General features: G+C 32.3%; 1 protein-coding gene across 15 annotated transcripts in view; it reads right to left on the bottom strand.

The window, feature by feature from the left end:
• dac (dachshund family transcription factor) overlaps nucleotides 1-14,291 on the bottom strand; it is a 302,887-nt gene that overhangs the window by 76,715 nt on the left and 211,881 nt on the right. For all 15 annotated transcript variants that reach the window (XM_088277147.1, XM_088277146.1, XM_088277141.1 and 12 more), the window contains one exon: nucleotides 1,442-1,525. In XM_088277147.1, coding sequence (XP_088133273.1) covers nucleotides 1,442-1,525 — 84 coding nt within the window. The remainder of the gene's footprint in view (nucleotides 1-1,441; nucleotides 1,526-14,291) is intronic.

The following is a 14,291-nucleotide window of genomic DNA, read 5'->3' on the forward strand; positions in this document are numbered from 1 at the left end:
TACTTCAGTTTATGATTTTTAAAGAAATAACCTACAAAGCCTCTATTTTAGAGGCTTGTCTGCAGGCAAAACAGTTAGTGAAGGGATGTTAGATCTAAAAAATAGATTAGAAACACCCAGATCAAGTGAAAATAAATATTTAAAGAATTGTACCCTTTCCTACTATTTTAAGTCTACTCGACTATGCCACAGCACCTGTTTAAGTAAGTTAGATAGAAATCTCGACGATTACGTGTAATCATTCGTTATTAGTTACCCAGTCGACATTTCGATCATTCCTTAATAGCCGTGACATTTCTGAAAAGTAATCGTAAATTTCATCCAACCATAGCAGATATGTCTCCTCGAAGATGCCATCTAACTCGTAACTCATTGGCAGTTATTAGCGATCGTAAACTTGGCGTCTTTCAATAGGTAAATAGCATTTGGAGTAGCGACAATCAAAAAGCAACCATCACAATAAACGTAGCCGTCTCAGATAATACGACTGACATTTGATTAAAGGTCGGAACAACCCTTCGGTAGACTGTTAGGCGGTGTGTGCTCTTTCGCGACGTCTTGCAGCCCTTTCAGACGATTGAATTGAAACGTAACCGGGTATTTAAAAACATATTAAATGCTACTAGTTATAACTACAAGTATACTCTGTATTCTAACACCGTATATTTGCCCTTTTCCAGAAAATTTACCTGAAAAACTATTGGAAATCATAATGTCACTATTTCGAATTCATCCGTAAGTATCGAACACATTTTCTCATATACTACCGTACGTTGTATATAAAATTAAAAATTAGATTTAATGGTTTAAAAGGTGATAATTATTTAAGTAAGATTTAGTACTTTTGTTATTTAATTTGGCAGAATATACGAAAATTAATGTTTTTAAAATCACATCAGGAATCTTTATAAATAAAAATATATCTGTTTGTTTCTTCAAGAGCTTGAATGTCCTTTAAACAATATGCTCCGATTGAATAAATATTTTGACACAACGTTGCATTTAAATACAAGTGTGTATTTGTCTATCCATTTTATGTAAATAAAAATGTAACAGGTGACAGGTAAAAGGTTTTTGTTAGAGAATAATGCCCCCAATGGCAGCACCATCTGTTGAAAGTAACAGTAATACACACTATAACTAACATTGCTTATGACTGACAGCGTGCATCTCGACAATTGCTGCTCCCACTTAGCATTTTCGATGTTTTCGATTGCATTGTATTTTATAGATTTTTTATGATTTTCATCGCTCAACAAACAATTTTATACGGATTATATTTAAAATTATGTTTTTTTTTCTATATTCTATCTTTTCCATCTGCATGATAGTAACGTATGACCGGGTAAAATTATATATAATATAAAAATTAAATAACCGGGATTCAAGTTTTGCATGACCTAAACAGAAGAGCGTAAAAGTATAATATTATAAAACATACCTCTCATTTTCTGTTCATCGACGAGCTGTCTCTCCAGGGTGTCTTTTACTTCCCTCTCCCGTAGTACGTCCATCTTGAGTTCAGCTGAAACGACAGAAAAATTGAAACAAAGGCCTTGAAAACAATGAAGAAACATCGTGAGACATAAAAAATCCCGGCAAGACAATCAAATCCGCTCGGGAAACTCTCCAGCGTGGAGCGGCGAATGGAATTATCGCGGACTTTAAATGAGAAGGGCACTTGAAAGCCCCTTACGGGAGAGAACCAATATCGCTTACAACAATAATAGGCACTTGTGGCCGGAGAATACAGAGATGTTGATACATTGAAGAGTATTTACATTGGTAAACTCCTCTCAATGAGGCTCGATGCTTTGCTCGAGTGGTTGTTGGTAAGCGATTCACACACAATTTACTGCTTTAAGGGCTATTAGAAGTCGTAATATTGTGAAGTGACTGACGACTAGTCTAAATTTGCGGTAAAATAACATTGCAATATTCAATTAGCACCGTACTCAAATTGTTCATATATAATACAAAATATTAACAAATTTGTAGTGTGATTTGAAATTTCTTAACAAAACACCTTTTTCCTTGTTATATTATATCGAGTTTAAAAATACTGCAATGAATGCATAAAAAATAGTAAATTACAATTATAGTTTTGTCAAGGATACTATGCAAATTAGAGTATCCTTGTCAAAATCGATGATTATTCTTTATTGTAGATACCTTATAAATGTTTTTTTAACATAACAATATCATTAAATTACGTAAAAAAAAACAAACCAATATTTGCAGTGTAATTGACAATAAACATAACCAAATGTAATTGACAATAATAAGTTTTCAAATATTTAAATGAAAAATGTATATTAAATCGTTTCCCATTATGTGAATCATTCGCAAAGAATCTAACATGGATTCATGAATTTCAAACATATGTAGATACAGCTTATTTTTGACATCTCATCAAAGATGAAGAAGAATATAGAAGTCTGGGCATTTACGGGGCTGACGACCGTCATAGGCTGGTTTAAGTGATCACTTTAGACACGTGTAACTGTGTATATTGTATATTTTCTGGCGTTTCTCATGTGTGTGAATATAATCCAGGATTCGGATCTCACATACTAATATAAGAGTTTCTGCTTAATAAAAAAGCTTCTTTACATCTCACCAATAGATGTCTCTAGTGAAGTTCTATTGATTCAAGAACAAGATTTCTAAATTGGTTCATATATACAGAACTTCCAAGAATTTGAGTAGTGTGGTTGTCAATAATGGGTAGAATTGGTGAATGTTACACGTGTGTAAAGTGATCAATTAAATCAGCCTATGACGGTCGTCAGCCCCGTAAATGCCCAGACTTCCATATTCTTCTTCATCTTTGATGAGATGTCAAAAATAATATGAAAATAACTCCTGTAATTGGAGATAATCCAGATTTTGTGAACAAGTATTTGGACACACTCAAAATGTTGTAGATACAGCTTATGAAGTATTCATATTCGGAATAAAAAAACCTTGTGTATTGTCGAAATTTCAGTAATGTAGTTGTGGATTATGATTGAAGGTTTAATTTGTAATTAAATAACTTAAATCAGTCAAAAACATGACAAAAAAACAGGTCAGAACATTCTTTTTTAACGCTATTTTAATGGATTTCTTCATGTATATTTATGTTAAGATACCAATAAAAATCTTGAAGAATTCAGAGATTTCATGTTGCCTACATAAATTTCTAGTTGCTTATTTCATTTGAACGTGAAGTATTTATTGAATCGTTTATTGCCGCTATATTTCTTCCGCGAGCTCTTTGTTATCCGTATTTGTAAAAGAAATACTAATAAACGCTTTGTTTACCGAATTTTCATAGCACCCTTATTACTAGGGTGCTTTCCGTCTTCGCTTTCGGATCTTACCTCCCGCTCTAACAATGTAAAGAAAATCGCCCGAACGTTGCATGTCCGTAATGAATACCTATTGGGCAAAATTAAATCTCGCTATATCCATTGTTCCCTGGTATCTCTGTGCATATATCGTCCAAGGAGAACGCACTTTAGTTTAATGCGAACGTTTGGGAGCTCGTGTAGATAGAGTCAGGTAATTGAATTAAACTGATTCCATTCAATCTAGCACTGCGCGACTCCCTTATAATTTCGGTCTCCGTCTTTAAGTGGATATTAAATTGTTCGCCTACAGAGCAAATGACAATATCAAACACCGTATTCCTTTCAATAAGAATTAGCACGATGATTTTTTTAAACATAATTCGTGCGAAAATACGTAAGAACTTTTAAAGAATATTATTACATACTGAATCTTTACCAATTTACACCATAGTAGTGTTAATATAATACAATGTAACACATTGAGTATAATTAAAGTAATACAAAGAGTATTGAATATTTTTTATTCAACACATTTACGATTTGTATAAACGAATTTATTTTTATTTAAATATACTTATTTGTGTACTTACACACAAATAAATATGTTTAAGTAAATTAAAAAAAAAATCATTTATATAAATTGTAAATGCGTTGAATAAAAAAATGACAAAAAAATATTACAGTGAAACTAATTTCATTGGCGTACAAACTTGTATAAAAATATCATAAGTATATTAAAAAATGTTCATAATATGAAAATCAATATTTTAAATGAACTTTTTTTAATTGAATATTTTTATAGTAAAAAGCATTTTAAAACAGTTTGGTTGGATTTCATTGAATTTGTTTTAATATGTTTTTTTGTATCAAATAAATTATGATAGTAAATAATATTGAAAATCATTTAAAGATCTTTTACGTCCTTAAAACGTTTGCATTTCCGTAATGAAATCATTCAAAATCACTATTTTTTTGTACGATATTTTATGTAATTAATTCCATTTTTTTTTGGTTTGTAATTCAAAACGAATTGCGAGTGCCAACACATAAAAATACGTTTTCTTTCATTTTAAAATTCTTAATTAAAATTTTATAGTTGAGGAGGTATTAAAAATATGTTACCTTTTAGTTGTAGGTATGTTTGCATATATTCATTTAAAGAAATGTCAAATTCTAACATAATCCTTATTTGATTAGCTGCAGGATGTAAGGAAGTAGTAGTTCGTAAATGTATTAGGTACAATAATTAATTCGACTCCTCGGGGGCGCCGTTTGTAACATACATTAAACTTCCATAAAACCCCCACCCTATTGAACATTTGCTTCCCTTATAGCATATAAAATTACTCCTTAGATTTTATACAATCACACAATTCGAGACATGCAATTTAATACAGAAAAAAGTCATATTAAACAGATCTCTGCTAATTTTTTTTAAATCATCCAATGACATTGATCATTAGATTGATTACTATATCTAGGAGTTCTAAATTGTTTAGTAGTGTGGTTGTCAATCATGGGTAGAATGGTGAATATTGCACGAGTGATCACTTAACCAGCCCTTGACAAGTCATAAACCCTGTAAATATCCCAACTTTTAAATTCTTCCCAATCTATGCTGAGATGTCAAAATGTAAAAAAAAGTACAGAAAATCCAGATTTGTGAACATGTATTTGGACACAATTTAAGTATTTGGCTAGTCCGCTTCCGTGGTGTAATGGTTAGCGTGTTTAGCCACCGTATTGGAGGTCCTAGGTTTGATTCCCAGGGAGTGATTGAAAATAAATATTTGTCACTTTACATTCTAATATTTATTAAATATTATCCTGGACTGGTACATGAAGCCTAGGAGTGATCACTTCGCCTTCATTTAAGTAACGATCGAGATAATACTGCGTCAATGCGATGCAGTACCCTATGCACCATTGGGTGACGATAAAGTCTATGTCTTGTTTTTTTTTATAATGGAAATATAGTTTATGTTTCGATGAAAACACAAACTATCATTTCGCAACTAATCGTGTTAACAATAATAAATCCAAAAAAGTCTTTTACAAGGTCTTATACAACTGCGTATTTTTTATGTAAAAATTTTCACCTTCACTTCATGTAAGTAAGGATAGAGATAATACTGAGTCAATACAATGCAGTGCCCCATGCACATTGGGTGTTGATCAGGGTCCGAAGAAGAAAAATTCGGATACACTCAGACTGATGACGTTGGTAATGACGATTTTTGCTTATTTATTTTTTTACAAAATTGTCAATAATATTAGTAAATAACCACTCACCGAGATTTTTATGTCTACCGGTTTCTAGACGTACCCATCTCTTCGTCAGGACAATCACTATCACAGCATGCAAACAATACCACCCTTCACTACCATAGCACCATTTACACACTCAAAACTACACAAAATGTGTTTTTTTTTGTCTGATACAGTATTATGATTACTCATACTCGTTGTTCCCAAATGAAGTCGTCGCTTTGTGTAGCAGAACAGTTCTGCATATTGGATAAACTGCCTTTTGGCTGATTAAAGGTCTCGCTCTACGTATCTGCCGGCAGATCTCGGCCCGACTCGTGGATAAAGCCGTGGCGACCTTTTATCTGACGACAATATCTTGGCGATGCCGTGTATTGTTTTGTTCTTCACGACATTTGAATTTAAACGACGAAGAAGGGCGCATATCCCGTGGGTCCCATGTACCGACTGAGGGTTAATAACTTTGCAAGGAATACTGTTTCTTAACAAAATGCTCACTTTGTAAAATTACAAATTTTAACTACTTATAGAAATATGGACTGATAAACCTTAGTCATTAAAAGCGTAAAACAATGGAGATAATCTAAATTTTATTTTTTAAGAAAACATCACAAGGCATGTATGAGAAAAAAAGAAAACAAATACATATTATTTTTTGACATCTCATCAAAGATGAAGAAGAATATGGAAGTCTGGGCATTTACGGGGCTGACGACCGTCATAGGCTGGTTTAAGTGATCACTTTACACACGTGTAACATTCACCAATTCTACCCATTATTGACAACCACACTACTCAAATTCTTGGAAGTTCTATATATATGAACCAATTTAGAAAATTGTTCTTGAATCACTAGAACTTCACTAGAGACATCTATTGGTGATATGTAAAGAAGATTTTTACTAAGCAGAAAATCTTATATTAATAATATGAAAATAACTCCTGTAATTGGAGATAATCCAGATTTTGTGAACAAGTATTTGGACACACTCAAAATGTTGTTAACAAATACATAAGTAAAAATTACTCTGGATGAAATGTGAAACAAGGGAATTTATTGTGTTTTTTACTGACATTTATTTATGTAACTGCATTTTGTATTATAAATCAATAACAACATGTTTTTTTTCCATTTTTATTTTATTTTATCAATGACCAGGATTAGTCGTTACCAACATCATCAGACTGATGATGTTGGTAATGACGAAATCTGATTACTGGTCAATTAAAATAAAAGTGGGAAAAACTTTATAGTTCTCGTATGATTTACTTATATATGTAACATGAAATAAATAATAAAACGTAAAAATTATTTAAATACTAGCAACAGTGAAAAGTATATTCCCAGGTAATTTTTTTATAAATATTTAAATAAACATAAATACATACATGTATCATGAAACGAAGGATAATATATGTAAATATAATTGAAATATTAGCAACAATAAAAAAAATATTCTCAAGTTTTTTTTTAACAATTAGCAGTTGTAAAATGATTATACGTAATTTGGAATATAATAGTAACAATCGATTAGTACCCTATTACAGAGCGTTTACTCCGACCAATAAATTAAAAGTTTATTTTAAATGATGTGGCCAATTATTGGCGCCAGGGCCCGTCGATATCTCAGCCCCCTGCCCATCCCTAGGATCTGTCGGCATCCCCGAAGACACCAGATGCTTAATTGGCGATTTATAAGCCATTCTTACACGACCCGAGATGATATAATGTTACGGCTTATTGCGCCATTAGATAAATTATACAAGGATATCGATCCTTCCTAATTCTTACCGGACTTGAATTACTTTCAAAAATACTACTCGGAAACTTTTCCAGGACTTTGGAAGAGCTAAATTTGATTTAATTGATATATGGTATAAACGACGAAGTATTCTCTGTGAATCTCTGAATTTTCTTTATTAACAGTATTGTTTTTTTATCATTGGTACCCAGTGGCGTGCACAGAGTTTTTAATCAGGACAGGTAGTAGGGTTGTGTAAAGATAAGGTACAGTAGGCACTGGACGTGTTTATCTGTTTATTTACTGGAAACGCGAATTATCCAGGATAGGCACTTCTGTTTTGCTTATATGTAATGCATGCCGCTGTTGGTACAAGCTATAATCTTTTTTTCTAAAATTTGAGTTTTATATGACCGAATCTTACACACCGAATCGTTCATGAAGGTCTCTGTTAAATAAATAAAGAAAACTTACTCGGTGGAATTATATAAAAAATTCTTATAAGATCGATGAATCAAATTAAATTTTAATCATAGATAGTGCCGAGAACTCACCTGTAAAGAGTGTGTCAATTAAAGTATTAATTATTGTGGTTGTCAATCATGGGTAGCAGGGTGAATGTAACACGAATATAAAGTGATCACTTAAACCAATCTATGATCGTTCGTAAGCTCCATAATAACATAGACTTCCATATTCTACTCAAACTTTGTTAAGATATTGGTTATCCAGTAAAATAATATAAAGTTTAAATAAAATGTTTAAGTATCGAAAAGAAAAGAACTGTTAAGTTCTTGATCGAAATCAAGAAATTTTGCAAGGAGCTTTGCAGTGAAATAAATGAATAATTGCTGAGTTTTTAAAAGGCCGAAGATAGCATTAATTCGACGTTATAACAATAAATTATTTGCTAAAATATGTCGGAGTGCGAAGAAAGGAATTAGCCATTCTTGGATTTTAAATGCGCGGGCTTTAATACATTTTCATGCCTCCCTCAGGGAACATAAATTCATAAAGAAAGAAAAAAGTTGCGAGTGAAACAGCAGGAAATATTATGATAAATCAGACAAAACTTAGAGAAGTCACCCTATGAGGGAGGAAAATAATTACAAAGGGATATAAAATATAATGCATGAACGCAATTCTATTCAATTTTGGGGGTGTTATAATTGTTAAGGTGGAAATGTATTTCTTAACACATTGTACTTGAAGACAAACGCATAACTCTCAAATAAAACACCCTAGCAAGATGTACACAATTATTACAAGTATGCTGTAAATTACAAACTAGAATGCTGTAAATTAAAAAACTAATCTTTATATTTTTGAAATATAAAGATTAATTTTATTCGTCGAGAAAATTAAACTAAAATTTTCGAATAATTGATATTGAAAATTTTACTTGAATATGCATTTATTTGCTTTTTCGCAAGAACAACACCACAACTCACAAATCGAGAAATTTCTGCTAACGTATTTAAAGCGCCATAACTTTGTTAGAAAAAGTAGTCTTATTTTTAAATAATGTGACGGAATGAAGTTATGGTATTAAAAAAAGAAAAATGCAAATATGTTGCTTTTTTCTGGAACACTTAAAAAATAAACCTTAGTTTATTAATTCATTATTTTTTCTGTTTTTGTTCTCCCAAATGAAAACAATACATCCTTTAAACGTCTTTTCTAACTATATATTTCTATAAAATTTTAGCATTAATGGATATTTTACATAAAAGGTATATACTAACGCATAAAAATTTTTGAAAACCTTAATTTTATTTTGATATAAAAGAAAAAATATATTTAGAATAATCTTTAATAATATAATACTCGTGTGTTGTATTTGAAGCCAATGAGCAAAACATCTATAAATATGATCAATGATAAAAAATGGTTATAGTCAAATTATGCATCTTCTCACAAAATTAAAGCATCAGTTGTTAATTTTAATTAATTACTTGCTTTATGTTTTAAAAGGATGAATTCAAAGGATAATGTTCGTATTTTTCAGCCCCTTTATAATAAGGTGAAATCGTGAGAAAAGAGTATTATTTTTAATTGACTATTTTGTATTAATTTCCTTAATTTGCTTTTATAAAAATACGCACAGTATCTTCGTAAGACTGATGAAAATCACGGATTACTTTCAAGTCTATAAACTTATTGATTGTTCGTTTGCATTGAGATTATCTCTCTTAGGACAGGCTTATTGCCTTATTGTGTACAAGGGTTTTCTTACACGCACAAGTGCCTAGGGAGCCAAATCTTTGAAACTCGCAAAAGGTTATCTCAAAGGATATTATTTTGTTTCAATCACCGATTCGTTACAAAGAGAGAGAAAATGTTTATGTTTGAAGGCGCCAAATTAAAATATCTGTAATTTAACTGGTGGATGAAAGGAGCGGTGTAGCAAGAAGGCAACCTCGTTTTTCCACTCGGTTAGCTAGTTTGATCTTATTCCGGTCGTAATTTGTTTTCTTAGCTGAGTACATGTGAATAATCCGAATAACTGAACATGAAAAGTCTTGGATTTAATACGAAAATTGGTTTCGAAATCAGTTTGTATTGTGAGTAGCGTAGGAGAGAACGAATAATTAAACTGATAAAGTCCCATTTAATTAGAAAATATATCGTAAGGACGTATATATTACTCTGCACATTTACAAAATAAGTTTTTATGTTAAAAACATTTTGTAGTTTGTCCACTTCTGGTTAACAGATTTTGATTTTCTTCACTTCGGAGTCATTTTTTAACATTTTGACATCTCAACATAGATGAAGAAGAATATGATTAAGTCCGGGTATTTAAACGACTTTTATTTTATACTGGTTAAGTGATGATTTTACACTTGTGCAACATTCACCATTCCACCCATGATTGACAACCGTACTAATCAAATTTTCGGAACTCCTAGATATATTGATCAATCTCATGACACAGTACATATGAGTTCACAACAGTCATCCATGCTGGAAAAGGTCTTTGCATAATAAAAGCTTTTCTCAATCCACAAAACTTAGCTAGTTGACGTAATGTAGAGTTTTGAAGTAGTATTATTACTCAGAGTTAACGATGAATGATATGGAGACTGTTATATAACCATTTGAAATACGCAATAATTATTTATTTACGTGTATAAAATGATAATCGATTATTTAATTAATTTATTAAAAAAATATTCAAAGATTGATATTTTAAATAAAAATACTTTTTAAGTAATCAAATATCAATTGTTTTAGAAGAGAATTATAATCGTGATTCCTAAATCGCAAAAATGGCCAGAAAAGATCGCAGAAAATAAAGAGACGTGCTGTTAGACAAACGGGAGAAATGTATTTTAAATCCGGGAAATCCCGAATCATATTGTTACGGAGGTATGATAATGTAGTAATCTTCTTATTTCACCGCTGAGCAGACTCCGTGGGAGAAGATGAATATCATCTGGCGAGGGATGTCTAACAAGACGCGATATCTTGTTTCAGTGCAGAGAAGTTCAAATCCAACCCTGATTAAGAGAGGGAGAACAGAAATAAATAAATTTTAATCTAAAAAATTAAATTCTAAAAAATTAAAAGACCACTTATGAATAAGCTTTATGGGATAAGCTTAATCTCATAATTTGTCTTATAAGTGTCCTCCGAACAGTCTTTTTATAAGAAACAAGGTCCATTCGTAGTTGTCATTTAGAGTTGACGTATTCGCTACGCAATGCACAATAAAAACAACATTTAGGAGTTTTTAAATCATATTTTTTAAATTATATTTTCAAATGGTGTACGGAGTGCGTGGAAGTTTTTGGTAAGGGAAGGGTAATTAATTATGAGTATTTCAATGTTTTAGAATTTAATACATAAACCCTGATGATGACAAGGTTCTTGTCGAAACCGGTTGGATATAGTGTACCAATAAAAAAGTGGTTAAAACAATGTTGTTTAATTTTTTAAAGTTTATAAATAATTCGTAATGTTTATTTTTAATATCTTTAATTTTTCGTTCGCTTTATTTTATCCCTGCGCCACCCCGATAATTCCCCTCGCCGGCGGTATAAAAAGCAGATTTAAAAAAAATGCCCTAACAATAATTCCACCCTCCCGCGTATGCAGTTACTTACGAAACTTTGCATACTATTTTCGCCCTTAAGCTAACCGCGGATCATTCATTCCTGCACCCCAACTGGGATCCCAGGATTTCAGTGCTCCGCAAAGTATTATTCAACGTCCTTTAGTATTCTCTGGAAGGATCTCCCGCTCGGAATTGGCGCCATCACCCTGAATGCCAAAGTAAGAGAATAATAATAAAAGAGTATTAAATTTTTCGGTTCAAAAATGAAACTATAACAGTAAAGTTGAATGAAGCCGCAGCGGTTTGCGGGTTCCGTTTCATATTTAACGCAATACTCGCGGCTTTATGCCTTTATTTAGATCAGGGCTGTCCAAATCGGATAAGATCCTGGGCCAATTCTAACAAATAAGAATTACTAACTAACTTAGATTTAAGGGCCTCAGAAACAAACAGTATAATTTTATTAACTTACAGACACTGGTCAGGTAATGAATCTAATAGACAGTTGTATATGAAATAAGACATATTGGTGTGGGGATCTATTCTCGCTACCTGCCCCTACTTTAGCTAGTTTGTATGTAAGCTAGTTTAAAAAAAAGCTTGATGAATATAATATTTATGGTAGGGAGGTGTTGATGTTTTAGATAATAGGTATCGAGTTACATGCATATCTTTCCATTATAATATTTGAATAATAAAAATGAAAAAAAAATTTTTCATTAATTTGCTTGGGATGCCATAAAAATAAAACAATGTTCTACCAAACAAATTTTTTTAAAGGAAAATTTTCGTATTTGCGGTAGATCAAAAACACATCCCAAGCCGCACAAATATAATCCGGGAACCTGGGCCATGCTTTGGACAGCCCTGATTTAGAGAATTAAATGTAGCATTAACTGTGCTGCAGGTGTGGGAAATACAATTTTTAAAAATTTTAAACAATCTAACTTATGGACTTCCCTTATTTTCATTATGACACTATTTTTTTAACTCCTTGCAAAAATCCATGTATGTATATTGCTAAGGAGCTATATCTAACAACCAAACAAAAACATACTTACGATACTGTTCAAAAGTTTGAGGCTTATACAGACGTTTGTAATAAGAGTACTTGTAAACAAAAAAAAATGATTGCAATACGATTGAACAAATAATTCCAACAGTATAAATCAAATGGACTGTATATTAAGGGAAGCAATGAAGGCAAAGAAAGTAGAATCACGTAGGAAGTTGAGAGGATTCCCAGGATAGTCAAAATAAATATGATGTGTTTTTTAACTTTAATATACATGAAATATTACCCTGGATGCAGTACGGTAGGTACTAGTGCAGGACTAATTATCCTGCCATAATGTAATAAACGATCATTATAACATCGAGTCGATACGATGCAGTTCCTATATACCATTTGGCATAGAAACGGGTTAAAAGAAAAATAAGTGTTAAATTTTTAATAGAAATGTAAAATTGTTCATATTTTAGAGAATGCACCAAGCAAATATTGTCAACGCATACAAAATGTGGTAAAAATCCCGCGACATTAGTCATTTAAAATATCCCAAAATGGCTTTGTTGGTTTTTTAACCCGCGGCAGAATATAAAAAAGTTTTTCACACGTTTCATCACATTTTTTCGGGGCAACAGATTTAAAAAGTCATCTAATAAAGCGGTAATGGCGTACTTTCTCAATTAGGGTGACAAAACAAAAAATAAACTAATTAAACCCACTGGCTTTACGGCCGTGGCGGGCCGCGTAAATCCGGAAAAAAACGGTGCACCTTATTGTACTCCGGAGGACTGAACCTTTTCGGGGATTGCGTGAAAAGATAATGAAATTTTTACACTTGTCTTAATATTTCAGGTTTATCGCGAAAAAAGCAATTTAATTTATGCCACTTAAGGGTGGCTTCGTAATAACATCTTGTTTGGGAGGGCGGGGCGTGTCACCCGTCCCATCCGGTCTGCTCGCTGTACAAGGAGCCTGCCAGAATATTCATATGATATGCATATCAAATGCGATTACAACAGATTCGCCAAATGCAGATGAAAGAAACCGGGAGGGGGTCGCTATAATGCCCGCTTTATACTTGTAACCAAAAACGCTCTTTTTACGATAATGCCGCAACAATCTTCATCGCCGCGAATATTTTCCAATTCGCCTCCTGAGATTTCTGCTCTCCCGGCTCGTTTTGGGGCGTGGAAATAAAAAGAAACGCTACCGATTTAAAATTCCATACTATCGTATGTAAAAAATACTCCATTTTTATTATGAAATCATCCTACGTCTTTTTATTGAAGCATAAAAAATGTTATTATGTCTTTTTTTATGAATCGAAATGTGGACATCTTATAACGTGTTTCATGCATTTATGATGATACCCTAATACTATGTAATGCTGTCATCACAACTCGATTTTATATAAATGTACCACACACATCGAAAGTAATTGAATTTCGACAGCGAAATATTTTTTTCGAGTGTAATATTTACGCGCTATTTAATACAAAAAAAATTAAGTGAAAAAAAAACTTTAGTGTTCTCTAGCAGGCATCCGTAAATCTTCACCGGCTGTAGGCAGTATTCTATGTAAATTCAAGCACCCATATTGCCTGGAATTTCATTTAAAACAGGGTATTTATCCACAAATTATTTTACGACGTAAATAGCCCACCTCCGCCAGATTCGCCCTTAGCCTCCCGAGCCGTAAGGAGGACAATCGCTCGCGCTTCCCGGGTTATTCCAGATTCGTGAATGAAGAACATTTTAATGAGACAATGCTTACGCGAAGATTTCATGAGATACGTTCAGTAACACTGCGATAACTTTATTTTATTTATAAGTACCGTCCTGTAGATTGTGAATCTGGATAAGATCTGGATACGATT

The sequence above is a fragment of the Brachycentrus maculatus genome, unplaced genomic scaffold (genome assembly GCF_059751285.1).
Source record: "Brachycentrus maculatus isolate JH-2025_06_01 unplaced genomic scaffold, ASM5975128v1 h1tg000039l, whole genome shotgun sequence".
In the NCBI taxonomy this organism is placed as follows: domain Eukaryota; kingdom Metazoa; phylum Arthropoda; class Insecta; order Trichoptera; family Brachycentridae; genus Brachycentrus; species Brachycentrus maculatus.